The 20,912-nt window shown below is 43.9% G+C and overlaps 2 protein-coding genes across 2 annotated transcripts in view; one reads left to right on the forward strand and one right to left on the reverse strand.

The window, feature by feature from the left end:
- TMEM39A (transmembrane protein 39A) overlaps positions 1-1,363 on the forward strand; it is a 30,556-nt gene extending 29,193 nt beyond the window's left edge. Inside the window, exon 9 of the mRNA XM_004278516.3 lies at positions 885-1,363. Within this exon, the coding sequence (XP_004278564.1) occupies positions 885-1,118 (234 nt within the window). The 3' untranslated portion in view covers positions 1,119-1,363. The remainder of the gene's footprint in view (positions 1-884) is intronic.
- A 1,371-nt stretch (positions 1,364-2,734) lies between these two features.
- Positions 2,735-20,912, reverse strand: part of ARHGAP31 (Rho GTPase activating protein 31) — a 118,487-nt gene continuing 100,309 nt past the window's right edge. The window contains exons 11-12 of the mRNA XM_004278515.4: positions 17,583-17,860; positions 2,735-14,450 (exon numbers count right to left, since the gene is read on the reverse strand). Coding sequence (XP_004278563.1) covers positions 12,012-14,450; positions 17,583-17,860 — 2,717 coding nt within the window. The 3' untranslated portion in view covers positions 2,735-12,011. The remainder of the gene's footprint in view (positions 14,451-17,582; positions 17,861-20,912) is intronic.

Raw genomic sequence — 20,912 nt, forward strand, 5'->3', positions numbered from 1 at the left:
TTTGGTTTTATTCTCAGATTCGAGTCCTGAGGTCTAAATTATTCTTTTAGATCTGATATACTACCATTATCACAGTTTGCGTTCTTTGACCTCTATCTTCCTATTCATAATACATTTTTATTAGTCAACCAGGATTTAGCCTCTTAGACTGAAGAATTTGGTGGGAATGAAAACAGGTCTGTTTTTAGCCAAACTCTAATTCTGACTAATTTTTCCTTCCTTCCTCATTGTTCTGTCTTTGTTCACCCTACTTATCAATACCCAGAAAAACTGAACAAAATAGAACAGACAGCATGGTGGGTAACAGTTTAAGAAAAAAATTAAGAAATTACTGTATTGATATTTCAACTTATATTACCACTGCTCCCTGCAGACTTGTCTAGTGTAGGTGTTTATGTCTTAGACCAGCCCACAAACTAACAATGATTTTTGTATTTTTAAGCAGTTACATTTTAAGTGGTTTATGAGTTACCTACATATAATATCCTCAGTTTTTGTCTCTTGACTTGAGAGTCTAAAATATTTCCCATTTGGTCCTTTATCCAGCCCCTGTCTTAGATAAATAAATATACTTTTGGTTATCTGAAATAAAATATATACCTAAGATAAAATCTAGGAAAAATTTTTGAGGCAGAGTTCTTTTGGATATAATCCCTTTTCATGTCTCGGGGTGTTGAAATAAAATGTATTTCATTATTACTTGAGCAAAAAAGAAAGCGTTTGGGTCTCTATAGCAAGAAATAGCCTGATTGATACTCAATAAGCAGATCTGCTTGTTAGTGCACATAGGAGCCTGTAAATATGAAATGATTTTAGAAGAAAAATGTGAGAATAACTGCAGTCTTTTCTATGAAATAACATTTTGCTTTTTAACTTCCTTACAGTTCCTGTTTCATCGTCCATTAAGGCTGTTAAATCTGCTTATCCTTATTGAGGGCAGTGTTGTCTTCTACCAGCTCTATTCCTTGCTGCGGTCGGAGAAGTGGAACCATACACTTTCCATGGCTCTCATCCTCTTCTGCAACTACTATGTTTTATTTAAGCTCCTCCGGGACAGAATAGTATTAGGCAGGGCATACTCCTATCCACTCAATAATTATGAACTCAAGGCAAACTAAGCTGCCTCTCAACAGTGAGGGAGAACTCAGATAAAAATATTTTCATACGTTCTATTTTTTTCTTGTGATTTTTATAAATATTTAAGATATTTTATATTTTGTATACTATTATGTTTTGAAAGGTGGGGAGGGCAAGGGACATTAAATGTATCCATAAACAAGATGATGTGATCTTTCATGTGTTAGTATATCTGAATAATATACAGAGGAGAGGTGTGCCTCTCCAGTAAAGAGATTGATTTGTTTGTATGGCTCTGGAATAACTTATTCACTTATGAACACATCTCATATATCACTTGACACAGTACCTTTTGTGTGTCTACTTTCCTTCTAGTCTTTCTCATTATCTTTAGTCCTTAGCTGGTCTTATTGCTACAGAAAGAGAGAGATCAGTGGAGTTGCCTGACAGCACTCATTGTCTTTTTTTTCTGATTGGCAGATAGTATTGGAATGCATGGGGCAAAAGTGGGTTTTCGTCCTGGTGGGGTTCTCTTTGCTGCCTACTGGGAGGAAGCATTTCTAAGGTAGGAACTCAGCGTTCTATCTGCCGTATGACATTTAAATATACTTTTGTGTAAGCTCTTACCCTGAAACAGGATATTGTTCTCATTTTCCCTGTTCTTTCACTTCTTTTGCTTGTAAAGATTTTCCTTTTATTGTTAGCTGTTTTGAAAGAATACTTTTTAGGACAGAATAGAGTGCCCAAACTTATGAAGGAGCTGGTGTGTGACTAGATCAGTGGGAGAAGATGAGCACATATCCCCTGGGCTGGGGTCTGAGCAGGTTGAAGACACCAAGTTACTGGAGGAATGGATGCAGTCTAGCAGCAACTCTGCTACAGAGGCATGTTTAGAGTTACCAGCAGAAGTGAAATATGAGAATTTACTCTTTTGTCCTCAGGTAGTTTGATCTGTGTGTGTTTTGAATTTCATACTCCAGAACCTTTATGTCTGTGAGCATTAACCCCTTTCAGTCCATTTTCTTGAGAGGTGATATACTTAGTCAGTTGATGTCACTAGTCATCTGAATTTCTGAGGCCTTGTCTTGAGAGCCTGAAATATATTCTCATGTGTTTTCTATGCTCACTTTGGCTTTTTTACACTGAAACACAATATGGCTTATGAAGTAAAAAAAAAAAAAAAAAAAAATCACGTAATTCATAAACTGGCTCTGAAAACAGTTCTTGCAGAAGAGTTCCCAACAGGTTTTCAGCAAAGGCAGCATTGTGAGGAGTAGGTGTGTGTACAGCTACCCAGGGTGACTACTATGTGTAACCATTGTTTCCTTAAATATTTTGATGGATACACTTTTTTTCTTTTAAGTTACATAATTTGATAGTCAATATGAGTGTATTCAGTCATTCAACAAATACTTGTTGGCCACCAGGCACTATTTTATGCACTGGGGATATAGCAGTGAGTAAGAAAAGCAAAGGCCCTACCTCAAGAGCTTACCATGTGGGGGGCGGGGGGTGCAAAATATGCTGTAAACAAACATATAATTTAATGTCTCCTGGTAGTAGCAATAGGTGTGGTAAAGCGAAAATTAAAAACAGATCAAGGAAATAGAAAGTGCTAGGAATGGCATTGCTAGAAGGCATCTTTTTTTTTAAATAAATTTATTTATTTATTTTTGGCTGCGCTGGGTCTTCGTTGCTGCGCCTGGGTTTTCTCTAGTTGCGGTGAGTGGGGGCTACTCTTCGCTGCGGTGCGCGGGCTTCTCATTGCAGTGGCTTCTCTTGTTGCGGAGCACGGGCTCTAGGCATGCGGGCTTCAGTAGTTGTGGCTCGCGGGCTCTAGAGCGCAAGCTCAGCAGTGTGGTGCATGGGCTTAATTGCTCCACGGCATGTGGGATCTTCCTGGACCAGGGCTCGAACCCGTATCCCCTGCATTGGCAGGCGGATTCTTAACCACTGTGCCACCAGGGAAGTCCCTAGAAGGCATCTTCGAGGAGATGATTTCTGAGCAAAGATCAGATGAAGCAAGACTGAGGAGAATTCCATGTTACAGTAACAGCAAAGTGAGTGCCCTCAGGTGGGAATAATTTTGGTACATTGGAAAAATAACAAGATAACCAGTGTGTTGGTTGTTTTTGTAAAGTGGTTCAGCCTAAATATGGTAGTTCTTGAGTGGGGGAAGGTGGGAAAGCTGCCATCTCAATATTCTTTCCTTAGGGTCTTGAAGATATGCTTCTTTTGACTAATATTTTGGTGAGATTACTTGACAGCTAAGAGCAAAATGGGTGGCCTGGGCATAAAGATGTCTCATCACGATGGCCCCAGATTGGTTCTGTCATTGAAAAGTAGCCCAGATAACTGGGCTAATAATAGACTAGTCTATTATTAGAGATAATAGACTAGTCTTTACACGCAGGCTCAGCGGCCATGGCTCACAGGCCCAGCCGCTCCGCGGCTATGTGGGATCTTCCCGGACCGGGGCACGAACCCGCGTCCCCTGCATCAGCAGGCGGACTCTCAACCACTGCGCCACCAGGGAAGCCCAATAGACTAGTTTTGAAAGCTGACATGATTCCCCCTTCTGGTTTGACCTGTCTTGGCCATATTCTAAAGAAGTAGCACAGGAGGACCAGATGCCAACCTGGCCAAACAAATGAGTGAATATAATAAATAAAAATTAATTTTGACTAAAGGAATTGCAAAATGCCCCCCTTCTCCTTCCAGATATGACAGCATCAGGGAGATAAAACCCTTCAGTTCATCATGCTTCTACTCATTTTAGCTGACATTTGTAGATGCCACATTCAGATGGGGGAGAGAAGAATTACTAGTTACCTGTGTATCCTATTACTTAGGGATCATGTGATATAAAGGACACCATCTTTGTTTAGTGATAGGGGGAGATGCATGCCCATTAAAGAATGGCCTTTTTTTTTGTAATTGTTAAATATTGGGAAATGGTATGTGGAAAAAATGGTATAGCAAAAGATCAGTTAGGTGAACTTGGGATACTGGAAAAGGAAAGAAGTTGCTTGACCAGTTGTCTGGGTGGCTTAAGGTGAGTAAATGTGTCAGAGTAGAGGAGGGTAGTTCACAGGCATTATTAGCATGATGGAAACGTTCCTCAATATCCTGTTTACTCTGATTCCATGTTTTATTCCCTAAGCTGCTTTCCCTCCCCTCCCTATCAATTACCTCCACACCACCCCTCTCATTTCTATTTACTGAGCAATTACTATGTGCTAGATACTGCTGAGTGCCAGAGATACTCATGTTCAGAGTGCATTTACTAGAAGGCAAAAAAGTAAATAATTGTAACACAAATGTGCTCAGTCAAGGAAGTATATGCAAGAGACAGAATTAATGCAGGAAAATGATCAACTTTGCTGGAGCTGCAGTGTCAGGGAATGCCTCACTGCATCAGTAACACACATGATGCATTTTGAAGCAGCACTAGTTTACCACAGAGATGAGAGAGGGAGGGAGGGCTCATGCAGTGGGAACAGAAGAGGCAAAAACTCGCATAGACTTGCACTAAGTTTTTAACTAATAGTTCAATAATGCTAAAGAGCTAGGCAAGGAATAGATTACAGAGGGACTCGAGTTCCACATTAAGTGGTTTGGATTTTTATTATCTTGTAGGTCACAGATTGTCAAAGGAGTGATCCTTGGGCACTGCATCAGATCTACTAAGTCAGAATCTTGAGGGTGAAGCCCAGTAATACATACTTTCACAAGTACTTCAGGTAATTCTTAAGTGGACAGAAGGCTGGGGACTTTTGTAGACAGAAGCTATCTAATGAGAGATTTTAAGCCGAGGACTTAACGATGACCCAAAGAGTTTTCAGGTCAAGGGTTCTGGAAGTGTAATTTTTGGACCAGCAGCATTGGCATCACCTAACTGGGAACTTGTTAGAAATGGGAATTTTCAAGCCCTAACCCAAACCTAACAGTCGGAAACTCTGGATGAATACCTAGGTCTGTTTGAACACACACTCCAGGGGATTTTGATGAGAACCACTATCCTGTATTAGATAACTTTGGCAGCAATATGTAGGATAGGTTTGGAGAATGGGAGGATGTGAGACTTAAAGCAGGGAGACCAATTAGTCAACTATTTAAAAAGTCCATATAAGAGAAAATGGGAAAAGTTGGGGTGGGGTGTCACCACTGTGTGATAGAAAAAGCCACGGACATGAATAAAATAATGTAGGGAAAGTATGTACAGTGAAAAAGGAAGGGCAGAATTCTGATGAATAACAACATTTAAGGGCAGAGGAAGAGGAAGCTTTCAAATGAGCAACACTAAGGAAATGGAAGTCCAAGAGATGAGGTGAATTAGAGTTTCAAGAAAGGAATGATTACAGTGTCAAATATAAAAGGTAAGTCAGGAGACTAAGAATTGACTGTTGGATTTGATTGTGAGACCACTGGTAACTTTAGTAAGAGAAGTTTAATGAAGCAGTGAGGGTGGAGCTCGGGTGGCAGTTGGTTCAGAGTAGTGAATTGGGAAGAAGGAGCCGTTTGGAAGAGGAATAGCGCTTCTCCTGAGTTAGAAAGGAGTTTAGGGACACACGTATGAATAAGGGAAGTGGCAATGTATCTGATAGCATAAACTTGTTAAGTAAGAAGTAATTATGTTTTCAAAGGAGTGGTCCATCTGGGAGGGGGAATAGCCTTTATGAGTTTTGGGAATGAGGTCAGTGCTGAGGTGGTAAACCATAAATTTACAAAGGCTTTCTTCATGGTTTTACGATTTTCTGTAGTCTAACTCAATAGACACAGTAAAAGGGTAGTAAGATGGGTGGTAAGAGTCCTGGTCCTGGTTTGGAGGTTTGCCAAGCAGGTACAGCTGAAGGACGTAGCCAAGGGAGTTATGAGAATAGCTGAGATGATGCACCTTGGGGTCTGGAAAGGCTGGGGAAGAAGAATGAAGTCTGGTGGGAGTACTGGCCATCAGAAAGAGCAGGGCTGGGTTGGGCATTAGTGATCTTGAGCAAGTAGAAGGAATAAAGGAGCAAAGATAGGAGTTCTGAGAAGAATATGGGAGTTCAGGATCATAGAGTTCTGGGTTATGAAACAGCCTGATGTGTACCCCTGGAAGCAGATGGTCAAAATTCAGTAGAGGCAAAAGCCGTAAGCAATTGTGGCAAGGGTGTAGGATGAGTTTTCCTCAGGAACGTTGAAGTCATCCAGGATGACGATGGGACAGGAGGTAGAGAGTCTGGTGCCGAAAACTGGGAAATCTGGCACACGGACTACATCATGGCCACAAAGAACAGAAAAGGTAAAATCGCTGGATGCCATAAATTTCAGTAATGAGATTTTTGCATGAGATGGGAAGAAACGGTGCAGAAGCAGGAGCGGGAAACTGGATAAAATTTCTGGGCTTTTTGTAGTCTGTGTAATGTGGGAAAAATGGGCAGGGAAAGAAGCGTCCTCAGGTGAGTGTCAACTTTTACTGAACCCTAAGAAGTGGAGGCAACGTTCAGTGAAGAGATTCAAGGAGAGAAGCACTCTAGAGGAACTGGAGGAAAGATTAGGAGTGAGGGGAACTGTGTGTTGCCAGTTTGGCAGGGGGGAAGAGTGGTAGGCTTACTCAGAGAAACAGAGAAGTGTGGGGATCTGGGAGTATATAGGATAAAAGGCATTTATGGCAGCAATGAAGGAACAAGAGCAGGCCTGAGTGGTGTAAAGTTCTAAATAGAATATTGCCGAAATGCTAGAATTTTAATACCCTTGGCAACAATATTTTTCACTGCAAATATCACCAAGTTGTGAGCCTAGGCTGTATGATTGTTGTTTTAAGGGCCTGTCATTTCAGCTCATTGAGTGCCTCTCTCCCCTCCCCCAGCCCCCTTCTGTGATAATATATGCCACGATAGCAAACTTTTGTTTTTCCCTCAGAGCACCATTAACAAAAATCACTGAAAAAAATAGTCCTCCCTGACTAATTCAAGAAATAGAAAAATTGAGTTCACATCTTTGCAGGTAGACCCACATAACTCCTTAAGCTGTGGAGTTTTGAGAAGTAATGGCTTTTTTTCCTTCTCATTTTTCATGACAACATCCATTGATTTATACTGGGTATATTGGGTGACATGTATGATTGCAACAGTAAGAGAGTGAAGTTGCAAATATTTGACAATTATTAAGATGTAAAATAACAAAGCAAGAAAATTTTACTGAAGCAAATGATCAGGACTTGTGCTGTGAGGAGACCAAACCTTGAAGTAATAAAAAATGACATCAAACAGAACAAAGTAGACCAATGAGCCTGAATGCATAAAGTCCACTTTTCCTATTATTGATTTTGCTGATCCCATGTCCTCTAGTTCATAGTGCCGTCATGAGCATTATGTTTTATATCATTTATTAGAGTACATTTTTAAAGGATAACAATCTTTTAATTACACTTAAATGTCTCTAAGGATAGGTTTAATATTTATGCTTTTTTAATCAATAGAAAAACATTTTGATTATATCTTTGGAAACATATTTGTCAAGCTCAACAAACAGCTGAAATCATGTGGCTTTCTAATAGACTCCTTTGAGAAAGTGCTTTACCTTACAGAATTATAAGCCAGGAAGTACTATGGCATTAAGTTAATGCAAAGCATTGTGATTCATCCAGTAAAACACATGGCTCTGAATTTCATAGGTTTCGTATATGTAACTACATCCTCCTTCATCCTCATAGAAGTGATCCCTGCATTGCTCATGAACTTCAACGCTACTAAATGTGTGCCAGTTGATCAGTGGTGGCCCCAATTTTATCCTATATGGACTTACCCTGATCTTAAGCAATCACCCTTCTACCATCTCCCATTCCTCTCCATGCTTGGAAAGGTGCTTGCTCCCTCTTCTGGTCTAACTTTGCTAGGAAAGGTGTTGACAAAGGAGGACACATGCTTTGTCATTCCACATTTTGAACTGACCTTCCTGCTGGAAATGCCTGAAATCATACTCCTGGCAACATTTAACCCCAAGATTCATGTTGTCATCGGATAGGACAGGTCATGGTAGAATGTAGTCCTAATCAATCCTGGTGGGAATTGGACCTACCCTGAACCTCTCCCATTCCAATCCCAGACAAATGAATCTTAGGTTTCCCAGTAGCTCTTCAGGCAGAACACAAGACCTGTGTAGACAATCGACTGACCCACCCAACTTTAGGCAAATGTGATTATCATGTGCTAAACATTAGACATGAAAGTAACAATTTTTCTTGGACCTATGAGTTCATCATCAACAGGAGTTAACCCATTTTGTGATGATGGAAGTGTCTAAACCCCCCTCTCAGGGAGTATGGAACCCTGATGTTACCTGGCTCATTTGCCGAGATCCAACAAGACTTCACAGCCAAACTAATTAAGACCATGCAAAACCTCAGAACTATTTATTCTTAGTTACCACTCGCTAAGTTTTTAAGTGATCAAAGCAAAATTCTCAGCACCTGAATGTCTTCCTGGTACCTTCTACTGGATTTGTAATTGTGTTTAACTTGATTAAAGTCAGTAGGTAACTTGAACACTATTAGCAATCATATTAAAAGATGCTAAGTTGCTACCTGTTTTCCCTTGCTGCTTTCATTTGGTAACTTAATGGTTCTAGCTCTTGCTCCTGGTTGCTTATAGGCTGTTTCATTTGCTACCATCCCTCTCCCCTTTTTCATTAGACTCTTCAAGAATTTCAGAGTTCTGAGGTACCCAGTGCAATATTACTAAGCTCTTGATAAATATTGTCTGTTGAGGATGATGATGTTTACATTTTTAATCTCCCCAGAATTCAGAATTTTGCCTTGGCCAATATTTTGAATTTTAGGGCTTAGATTAGGCTAACAGTGTCTTAATGGGGTTTTTGATCAGGACCCTTCATATTCCATTTGAAGCAGAGAATAAAAACTAAATTCCCTCTACCTGGTACATTTTGGCAAAAAAAAAAAAAAAAAAAGGTTGGCCTGGGAGGGCCATTTTGCCAATAAATATAGGTTATTATCTTATTAGGCAACCATTAACACTGAAGGAAACATTAGAATATGCATGCATTTCACTTTAAATTCAGGATTTAAAATCAGCCACCCCCATTTTGATGACTCATAGTTTATTTGAAGGTGCCTTTTGAGAATTTGTTTCTGTAGCCCTTTCTAGGGCACCATGTAGATCCTCCTATAAATAGCAGCACCTCTTCTCTCCTTCCCCTAGATGGAAGCAGGCAGTCTGATTTTCATCCAGCCATTCTCAGGGGGTTCATTTTTCAGTCCCAAGTAGATGACCAAATAGGTAATCTCAGGAGATTTGGGGGGAACAATTTCAAGGGGAAAATGTAATGAGTTTTCCTTGTCATGGAATGGAATTTCGTCAGTGCCAGGCTAGCCCCAGCTCACAGGAAGTTTATGATTATGGAGAGGTCCATACTTTAGCAGCAGGACACTGACCAAGAAGGTGAGTCAGCTTCCAAGGCCTTCTGGATTGATTGGCTGGGAAAGCTCAGAGTAGGGAATAGCTCCAGCCAGTTGTCACACACACTGTGTGTGTGTGATGACATGTGGATGATATCCACACACTCACACTTCTGAAGATGATGCTACAAATGAAAGATGTCAGAGTCTAAGGAACATGGCAGTCATTTAATCTACATAGGTGCCTCAAGTTGAACTCCCTTGTTATTATGGAAATGGTGGCTTCTCAGTCTATCCTCAAATAAAAATATATCCTCTAAGTGTTACAAAAATTTTAAATAATCATAAAATAGTTCAAATATTTCATTACTTGGCTCAGAGTTCTGATGGTGAAGCAAAGTGCAGTTCCCTCCCTCTCTCACATCCTAACTGGAACATGGTCTTTATCAAAGTGTAGACACCACAGTGTACTGATACTGACATAAAGCCTGTCTGCCACATTTTCTGATAAGGCAGAAATGTACTTTTCAAATCTCCTAAACACGGCTTTCCTCATCTGGCACCACTATATTCCTTCACCTTTCTTGCCTAGGGAAAAAATGCTATCTATACCTTAGGACTTTTCTTACGGGTTTACATCTCCTTGGCTGTTGGTCCAATGTCTGCTCACCCAATGCAAAAACCACTGACCAAAGGCCTATTAACTGCTCCCCTTGCTCACTCAGTGCCCTCTGAGAGCAGAACTCGTCAGCTGGCTTGCCGTTTATCTGTCACAGACACTGGCTTAAAAGGTATAGGACAAGATTTCAAAATTCTGTAAGGCTTCTCAGGGAAGAAGGGAGAGAGGAATATGTATCTGTTGCAGGACATCAGCTTCCAGTTTCTCACTGGAGGAGGTAACTTCAGTTCAGCCCCTACCCAGCCCATTGCCAGCCTTGGTTGTGAGGTCTGCTCAGAGGTACTGCTAGCTCTTAGAGAAATGTCTGCAGCGATTGAGCTTCTGGACAGAGTTCAGCCAGCCTTGAACCTGAGAAGAGGTGCATAGAGCTAAAAATAGGTCCTATCTTTCTTTGTTTCTCAAACAAGATAGTTGTCTTAGAAGGTTTGAAAGTGTTGATACCATGATGGGTTTTGCATTGAGAAGGGCTCCTGTGAAGCCCTTTTTGGAAGAGCACCAAAAATCTGCCAGCAGGTTATGTTAATTCTCCTTCCTCTCTCCAGCTGAAAAGGAAAGAACCATTTGAAGTTCCAAATAACTGAAATAAAATCAGATTGGTTTATTGCTTCTGCTTGCATATAGACAGGAGAAGAGCAAATTTGAGTGCCTGGGGTGGGTGCTGGATGAAGGGAATTATGGAAGGGGGAGGGGTGTCTCAAATCTGCTCTTGACCAATGGAGGGGGAGGGAGGAAGGAAGGTACCCACTGGCTAAAATGAAATACATTTTCAAGAAGGGCAGCTCTCACCAAGCGGGAGTGATGGCCACCCTGCAAGGGTTCTTCCCACTCCTCCTAGGGCTCCCCGCTTATCCTCTCTGGTACTCTGGTCCCAGCCTAGTGTGGAAGGAGAGTGAAACTGAGCTAGAGGTGTTTTCTGTGAAAGTCCCACCAATTTATTAAACACTTAACGTTTGGAGGGTTCTGCCTATGTGTGAGGCTTTCCTCTTTGATGACAATCTGTTCGTGAACTCTGATACTGGAAGGAGAGCAGATCACTAACTCATACTAAATGAAGATTTAGCACATTTCATTGAGGTAACCCTCAGCTCAGCCCCCACCCTGCCCGACTACTGGATTTATAAATCACAGGGCAGGATCATGGCAGCTGGAGTCCCAAATTAATAAAAGCCAGAGCCGGAAAGTCTTCTTGGATTGTGCCAGTCTCAGAGTTTGCTCTTGAGTACAGATTCTGATTTTCTATGCTGGTATATGGAGCCATCTGGGATAGATCTGCAGGGATTCCAGGGCAAGCACGGCTATATTCACCCACCTGGATGTCTAAGTGTACGTTAGTTTGCATTTCCAAACCTGCTTCTACTCTGGATAGTACACTTTTACAAAGCTTATCAGAAAACTGGTCTAAAAGAACACATGCTTTAAAGAGCATTAAAAAGCATGAAGTAAATAGGAGGCCTTCAAACCTCAATAGCAACATTTTCCAACACAGGCAAAGGATTTCGCTTTCTTTCAAAAGACATCACATCCAGCTCTCAACAGTACTAGATAATGGCAATGGGGGAGTGATGCAACTTATAAGCCCCAAATATCACTGGAGGCCAGCATTTCATCCTTTTCCCTAACCTGACTTTTCCCTGCCTGCTCAAATAGGCTTATTTAAATGTCATCTCTTGGTCCTTCCCTTGACCTCTCTCCTGGCAAATGGCCTAATTAATAAATGGTCAAAAGGCTGAAGAAAGAGAAGAGGCCAAAATAAGCCCGAACTTGGATAACCTCTGCCTGGAATAAAGGCAAGTTGCCGCTGTAATAACTTCCAGATGAATCATGACATTTTCTCAGACACCAGCAGATGAACTGATGTCATTCTATTTGCCTCCCACTTCTGCCATCCAGAATCACTGATCTCCGCTGGGGCTGGTAAAAACAGCTTGTTGAGGTCTCCAGTCTCTGGCCATTCTTAGGGATGGTCATTTTATTCCTAAGTGTAACCCCTTCTGGTGTGACCCATGTGTTTTCTGCCAACTCCCCACAAAGAAGGCCAGGGGAAATTGTCTGGGTGGGACTTCTGATAGGGGACAGCAGGACCTTGGAATCTGTCACTGTAGATGAGGGGGGCGGGTGGTCCATGATGGGGAAAGGAGGACTGAATAAGATTAGGCTCTGAGGTCTTCCTGGTCTTGACCTGTGGAAAGGCTTAGAACCCCCTGATGGTCGCTCTATTTTTGAAGAAAGAAGGTTGTCCCCAGATGGCTCTGTCTCTGATGTGCGCTTTCTACATTGCACTACTGCATCCTGAGTGGAGAGCAGGTTAACTAACCCTGGTTCTGGAGAAAGGGTGGATCCCTCGCACATGCGAGATGCAGTGGCATCCACTGGCAAGGACTCAATGGCTCCTGTATCTTGCTTTGGTTTCTCTTCCTTTGGGCTTTCCAAGGAGGAGAGAGAAGCATCTTGGGCAAGTTTCTGAGAGGTTCCACCAGTTGAGCCGGGTTCCTCTTGGTTCCTCTCCAGGGGCTGAGCCCCACTCTCCTCTGAGCTCTGAGAGGGCAGGGGCTGTGGGATCTGGGTGTACTGAATCTTGGGTGGAATGACTGGGACTGCCCTGGCCTGGCACATTTTGACCATGAAGGAGGTTCTCACAGCTGACACACTCACAGGAGCTGAGTTACGGCGGCCCGTCAGGGCATGAGCAACAATGTCCAGGTCCTGAGAGTCCTGGGAGTAAACCCTCCAGGGGTCTACTTTACAGTGAGATGAGGTCATCCATGTGATCTTTGGGTCTCCTGGCTCAGAGAGCTGCATTCCAGGTGAACCAAATGAGGCCACATTCTCAAACCGGAAGAGGTCAGTGATGGGAATGGCAGAGTCCAAGTTGAGAGAAGAAGGCCTATTTTTCCCCTTTAGGGGCCCACATTCAGTGCTCTTCAGCTGTAACTTTGGGGGATGCTCTCCAGGTGAGGTGCTGTCTTGCACACCCGGTGAATTCTCCTTGCTGTTTTCTGGCCCAGGATCACTACCTTGCTCAATTTGAGGGTTGTGTGGCCCCAGGTGTGTCCCCAGTTCCTTTCCCTCTGCTAGACTGACAGGGCTGGATTCTGCTGATTTGGGCTGCAAACCACCTGGTCCCTTCTGGTTGTGAGGAACCTCTGTCCTTTTCAGGCCAGAGAACTCTTGAAAGGACCTCATGGCTTTCTCATCCCATCCAGTAATCTCGCTCCTGGGTGCCAAGGGCTGCAGAGGGTTGGAATTCCTCTCTGCTTCAAGATTAGCACAGCTGCTGGAGGAGGAACCCTCAAGAGTCCACTGGCTCTTAACCGTGGTTTTGCCATCTAGAGAATGGCTCTGGCGAAGGCTGGGCCTGTGGGAAAGCCTCTTCTCCAACCGGTGGCCCTGGGGGCCCTGCATCTGGGCCTCTTGTACATCTTTAAGGGTGGGTGAGTGCAGGGGACTTGTCACCCACTGGGGCTCCTCCCAGGGCTCCACCATCTCCAGACCATGCTGGGCAATGTCTGTCACAGTGTCATCTTCATCACAGTCTGAGGGCTCCTGTACTAAGTGGGCTACATCCTCCTCTCCTTGTGGAGAAATCTCAACCTCCCTGGTTGGGCTTGGAAAGCTAGAGCCTTTGCCCTCAGAAGCAGCATTCTTTGAATTTTGCTTTTCACTTTGTTCTGAAGAGGCCTCCTCTCCCTGACAAAGACTGGGAATCCCAGGGCTGCCTTTGGACTTCAGCTGATCTATATACGGGTTTGTTCTCAAATTCCCAGATGAGTCTTCTCTCTCAGGGGCACCCTTCAATAGCTGGACTGGAGGCGCCTCCTCCAAAGGAGTTGGAGGAGGAGGAGAAACAGGCAGGAGCAGAGGAGACAGATTCCCTGGGCCCCCCACCTCCGCTGCTGCTTGTGGAGGAGACTTCTCAAATGGAACCATTTGCAGAGGAGTCAGGCTGGCAGGGTCTGGGCGCTGGCCCTTTTCAGGCTCGGATCTATGGAGGATGCTGGTTGTCTCCGACTTCTCTCTGCTGGCTGCTGCGGAAGTGCCCTGTGTGCTCTGATTGGTTGGATCCTTAGTCCACTCCTCCAGAGGGGCGGAAACTGGAGCTGGGGCAGAGCCACAAGGCAGGCTCCCAGGAGGCTCCGGGGAAGCAAAAGGCCCTGGACTAGACTCAAGAATAGGCTGAGTCGCGCCGGTCTTTAGAGCAGGTGGGGGCAAGGAGGAGAGTTCCTCCTCAGATTCAATAATTTTCAGCTCTTGTTGAATCTCAGGCCAGATCAGGGCGTTGGCCAGATCATCTTCATCCTGAAAAACATCAAGAAACTGATTACTTAGAACCAAAGACTCTCTCGGCGCGGACATCCGCACTGTTTCCCAGGGAGCGTCTAGGGACTGGAGCAGTGCCTGGCGGCGCTAACCTCAGCACACAAAGGATACAGTGTTAGTAATAACTGTGGCTGTTTATTCATGCTTACCGTGTGCCATGACATCATTAACTGTATTTTCTTAATTTCCCCAAGAACCGTAAAAGAGAACTACTACTGTAATTACTCCCATTTTAGAGATGAGGAGAACTGTGTTCAAATAGATCAAACATTTTACCAAAGCCACACAGCAGCAGACCAAGACTGAATTCCAGCTCAGTGTGCCCCAGAACATAAGCACTTAATCCCTGTGCACTGTTGCCCTAATAAAACAAACCAACCCCTGATCTCATATAACCTCAGGTTGACCCGATGGCTCACAAGAATGAGAGTCTCCCAGTGGAATGAAATGGTAACTCTTGTCCTGACACCTGCTTTCCAAATAAATAAAAATAGCTTTCCCCTCTTATTACCAAAGAAATACATACTTCACATGGAAAAAAAGATTTGATACATATGAAAAGAAAGGATGAAAAATAGCAAAATGATATACCCCTAATTCCCCACAGATAACCACTGTTAACTGAGATGGGTGCTTCCTGCACCATCTTATTTGTTGTCCTTGTCTCCCCTCAAGTCCAGCTTCTCTCTGTCCTCCTCGGCTCCTCCCTTTCCCTACACAAAGCCCACAGCTGCAGAAAGGAAAGGGATGAAGGGAGGCCTGGTCAGGGCCAGGGAAGCAAATTTCAGTTCCTTTTGCTTCTTATCTCAAGGCCTAATTCTGTCCCGAGGAGCAGCAGTTTGGGGAGGCATTTCTATCCTGAGGGGCGGACGGCCCTTCTGGGAAGTCTGACATGCTACCCACCTGACATCACTTCTCCCCTGGCTCTGATCACATGTCATTTCACATTACAGTTAATTGGACGCCTGTCTTATCTTTCCCAATGGACTGTGAGTTCCTCCATCAGGAACTGTGTTCATCCATCTTTGATGCCTCAAGGCCAAATGATGCCTGGTATACTGTGACTAACTGCTCAATAAGGGGTCTGTGAATTTAAGTGGGTTCATTGTTTTCTTTTATTTCCTTCTGATAACTGTCCGGGAGTAGGATTACTTGGTCAGAAGGCAGGGGTATTTTTGAGATCTAATTCTACTATACTGCATTTATCTGTGTACATTTCTATTTTGCCTACTAGACTGTGCCCTCCTTCAGGTCAGAGGCATCTCTTTACTCTCTGCAGCTCCTACATTATTGATCTCTTACTAAGAAACAATACATTTAAATGAATAAATGAACATCTAAACTCCCCTCCACCCCCAGTCTGCCACTTCAGTTAAGTGGACCATAGTGCATGTTTCGCTCAGATGAGAAACTCATGGGTTGTCCTTGATTCTTCCTCAGTCCTTATCCAATCCTTCACCAAGTCCTATTCACTTGACCTTCCAAATAGCTCTGAAAGCCTTCCATTTCTATCTCCGGTTCCCCCACTCTAGTCTAAGCCACCATCTTTTCTCCCCTGGTCTGCCACAGACTAGCCTTCTAATTGCCATCCCTGCCTCCTGTCTTGCCCTTCTCCAAGCCATTCTCCTCACAGAATAGAGTGACCTTTAAAAGATAAAATTCGGAGCAAATCAGAAGAGTTTCCTTTGCCCTTAGGTTAAGCTCCAAATCCCTTCCAAGCAACCCTGCCTGACGTGGCTCCTGCTTTGCTCTGAGCCGCACTTGCTCTAGTCCACGTTCCCGTTCTCCAGCCTTGTTCTTATTCCTTGAATGTTTCGTGCTCTTTCCCATTTCAAATTCATGGCACATCTTACGCTTTCTGCCTGAGAGTCTCTCCCTTCCTACTCTGCTCCCTACACCTTTCTCCTAGCTAAGTTCTCAATCTAAATATCTATTCTTCAGAGAAGCCTTCCCTGACCCTTGTGACCCTCCCCCTCTGACTAGGTTGCATCCCCCTGTTATATGCTCCCACAGAACTCATACTTCCATATCACCCTAGAAAAGACTTGGTTAATGACCTTTCACCTACTAAGCTGTCAGCTCCAAGAAGACAGTGATGGTGACCGTCTTGTACACTGCAGTGATCCCAGTGCTCATCAGAGTGTCTGACACAAAATAGGCATTTAACACGTTTTTAAATGAATGAATGAATTGCCGCTTTTACTTGTTTCCATGAATCCAGCCTGGTTCTCCTTCTAGCATTAACTTCATCTGCTTCTCAAAGCAATGTCATTCATACTTGATCCCTCCCCAGATTCAATCCCCATAATACTCTTTGCAACCTTCTCCTTCTATAAATACAAACACACCTTACAGGAACCCTTATTCAGCCCTCCAGAGGCCACTGTGGTGTGCCTGCACTGCCCTAACTCCCAGTCCACAAGCCTTTTGTGCGTGTCCCAGAAACCAAGTTCCTGGAAGCAAGTTAAAAGGCAAAGTTTTCTTTTCCCCTTTGGCACACTCCTCCAGGTCACAGAGCTATTTATCAAATGTAAGACTCCTCCCTGGATGTCCCTGGAAAACCTCCTCATGATTTCATCTTGAGCAAGGATATCCCCCCCGCAAAAGACCTTGGAGAATCCCACCCCTAAAAAGTGGAAAAGGTTTAGTACGCTCTGGCATCATGTTTTAAGTTCTCCAGAGCCATAGGAGGAAGGAGTAGATCCTGAAAATCTTACAGAAGATTTTTACAAATAAACATAGACAACTGTCCATCCAGGATGTCTGGAAGAAGAGAGCTGGCCCCCATGAATGGTCATCACGTTTGGGACCAGGACACGAGAAGCAGGTTTTGCACTGCTTCCGGGATTGAATGTCATTACATTCCCAGGACATGTTACTGGTTTATGGTGACTTCAGGTCAGAAATATTTATAGAGTTGAGTCGGTCCTAGGGAATCTGAGCTGGATGGTTACTTCGTATCACCATAGGATCCCTGACAAGTTCACTGCAAAAAAATCCCAGACCTGATTAGAAGGCTGTGCCGTAAAGTCCCCTTGGCAGAAACTGGTTCTTCAAACAAACAACAGCAACAAAAAACTTTAGCTGGACCAGGCAGTGAGTCCACCTTACCATCTCATGGAGAAACACTGCTTCACCTCTGGCCCCAGGGCTCTCCTGCAGAGCGCTGGATTCCACCTGGCCAGTCTCTCCACCCTCCTCCACCGCCTTCTCTGCATCCAACTTCTTCTCTAATTCACTTGAATGTCGAGAGCCTAGGGAGTGTTCTGAGGTTTTCTTCTCCGGTTGGCCGCCTGGCTCCTGGGGAAGGCCTTTGCTGCATTCCAGTGCTCTCACTGCATCTGGTCCTGGCTTAATATTCTCAAGCGCTGCCTTCTTAGGTACAGATGCTGCAATGAGGATGAGAGTTATCAGTGGAAGGAGACTCCCTTCAAGAGAGGCCATTCCCCGCACAGTCTTTGTCCCAGACTAGTTCTGTGTCACATGGATGGAGGGAATTCTCCCAGCTCACTGCTCCCTCACATTCTTTACCCTTTCCTCCTACCAATGATCTGTCCTCTGATCCCAGAGTCTCAGACTGTTGGAGATGGGAGGGACCTTGAAGATCATCTAGTCCAGTGGTTTTCGATTGGCAACCGTTTGCCCCTCTCCTCTCCAGGGGACATTTGGCAATGTCTGGAGACACTTTTGGCTCTCACAACCGGGTGGGGGGGAGTGGCTACGAGCATCTAGCGGGTGGAAGCCAGGAATGCTTCTAAATATGCTACAAAGCATAAGACCGCCCCCCACAAGGATTACCCAGTCCAAAATGTCAATAGTGTTGAGGTTGAGAAAGCTGGCGCTAATCCAATCTTTTGCCTGTTGCCTAAGGTCACAGAAACCTGTGATTTACACCAAGCTACAAAGATGTATTATGATTATGATTGCAGCTTCCCGTGTGACTCTTCCCAGGGGTGATCTGCACATCAGTTTGGATATATCTTTATATCTAAAGTGATTAAGCTCTGATCTTAAACATCTACCAAGACAGTAGAGAGGGAGGCAGACTTCATGTTTGGCCCCTACTGCCTTGCCTGAAGAAGGTCCTATTTCACTGTATAAGGCTGTTTCCACAATGTAGGATTACAGACTCAGTACTTAGCACAGTGCTTGTTACATAGCAGATCCTCAGTGATATTATTATTGTTTACATTGGAATTAACGAAACCTGAGTTCAAATGCTAGTTTCTCAGTGAATCTTGTAACCTTGATACAATGGCATAATAATATATAATAATATATTACAGGGCTGTTGTGAGGATAAAGTAGATTAGAGAGGCAAAGCACTTAGTACAGTGTCAGACATACAGTAGAAGCTCAGAAAAGTTTACTGATTGAGAATGAACTCTTCTCATTGCCTCTAGTTATGCTGGTGACTTAAGGCCTCTGACCACAGTGCTGGCTTTAAAATCAGACCCAGTAGTAGCATCCTGATGTCAGAACTAATAATGCTTCAGAACTGACAAAGTGCTATTTTCCTCTGCCCATCACTTAGCAGGCTTGTTTTTTGAAATTTAACTTAATTTTTGAATATGTAAAACAACTACAGAGTTGAAAAGTTAAAAGTATATTAAAAAGTGGTCTCAGAAAAGTTTTGCTTTCATCCCTGTTGCTTCCATTCTGTTCCACACCCCCACTGTCTCCTGTGGACAACCATTTTTACCAGTTTCTGGTTTATTCTGCCATAGTTCATTTTTGCATATATAAGCAGATACTTGTACCATATATTTTTTATTCCCCACCTTTATTACACAAATTATAGCCTGTGATTTATACTATTCCATGTTTTGCATTTTTTTTCACTTAAGAACATATCTTGAAATCTATGCCATATTAGTAATATAAGTAGGTTAACTGTTCTTTAGGATGTGGGCTAGTTTGAGTTCCTCTCAAAGTAGAGCCTGAGCCAAGGTCCTGGCAGCAGGTCGCTTATTTGAAAGGTGGTCCCAGGAAGGAGTGAGGAGGTGAGACAGTGATGGAGGAAAAATCAGTAAGTGGTTACCACAGTGAGCAACCAGAACTCAGTCCCTGGTGACCCTCTGAAGAACCACGAGGAATGTGCCCCATAGCTATTCCACCGAAGGGTGTACGGCTGGGGCATTAATCCCCTGACTGCCATCTCCTATTGGGTGAGAGCTGCCTCAGTTAACTCTCCATATACTTCTGGGCTTTCCTGAGCAAGGGCTGGGTGAGTTCCTCCCTTCAGAAATAGCCCCGAGGCAGAAAACCAGAAACACAAGGCAGACACTTCAGATACAGTGCCTTCCGTGTGCAAACTGTCCCCCGCAGATGAACAAGAGTTTGAGGAAATGGTGCCGGGCCCACAAAACTATGGACTCCATGGGACTCAACTGTGAGTGATGCACCTTAGTTATTCAATCCATCTCCTAAAGGTGGACATTTGGATTGTTTCCTGTTTTTTGCTATTACAAATAATGCCATGATGTGCATACACATTTTGTACTTGTGCAGCTATTTATTTAGAATAAATTCTTGGAAGTGAAACTTCTGGGTAAAAGGGTAATGCGTCAGTGATTTTTTTTTTTAATATTTTTTTCCCATTTTACTAAGAACTCTTAGTTGGATGTTTGCCAGTGTCTCTTTTTGTAAAGCTCAGGGTCTTCCATTCATTGACTGTGGACTCTTAAAGTGAGGAGTGGAGGAAGGGTCTGCATGACATGTGAGCTTGTTCAGATCACTCACTGTCCTGCTCAAAGCCCTCCTCACTCTGGCTCAGCCACACATTCCCTCTTCTCCACTCCCCTGCGTGACACTGAGCAGACCTGCTACCCCTGACAGGCCTTATACTCCCCTGCTCTGGTCCTCCCTGAGACTCGACTCTAACCCAGTCTTCAAGACGCTAACCTAATAACACCTCTTTTGGAGCCTCCCCAGACCACACTCTCCTTCCCTCCACTTCCTGCAGCACTCACTGTAATAACCCGTGCGGTGCCAAGCCATCAGGTTACCATTTTCTTTTCACTTGTATGTGGTGCCCATCCCTGGGTTAAGTTCCTCAGGACAGAGGCAGCATCTATGTCTAGAAACTATCTTCTAAGGGCCTAGGAGTCCAATATATATGGTTGCTGGATACTTGTAAGCTATAAAAGAGTCTCTGTAGCTCAGAAGGGAAGGGCATTGTCAGGTTCCCAGCATGGGATGCTTTATGCATGAAGTGGGTGACCATGGAGACAGAGACTCCTAACGTCCTCTAGTATCCATTCTCTTCCTCATTTTGAAATAGAACCTTCCCTGCCGCTCAGGTTTCGCTAGGTACCTGGCCATCCAGCCAGCGATGCTTCTCAGCCTCCCTTGAAGGTCAGCATGGCCATGTGAGTTATGGCAGATGGGATGGAGGTGGAAGTGATGGGTGCAACCTCTGGGTCCACCCTTAAGTGGAAG

This window comes from Orcinus orca, chromosome 5, assembly GCF_937001465.1.
Source record: "Orcinus orca chromosome 5, mOrcOrc1.1, whole genome shotgun sequence".
Taxonomy (NCBI): domain Eukaryota; kingdom Metazoa; phylum Chordata; class Mammalia; order Artiodactyla; family Delphinidae; genus Orcinus; species Orcinus orca.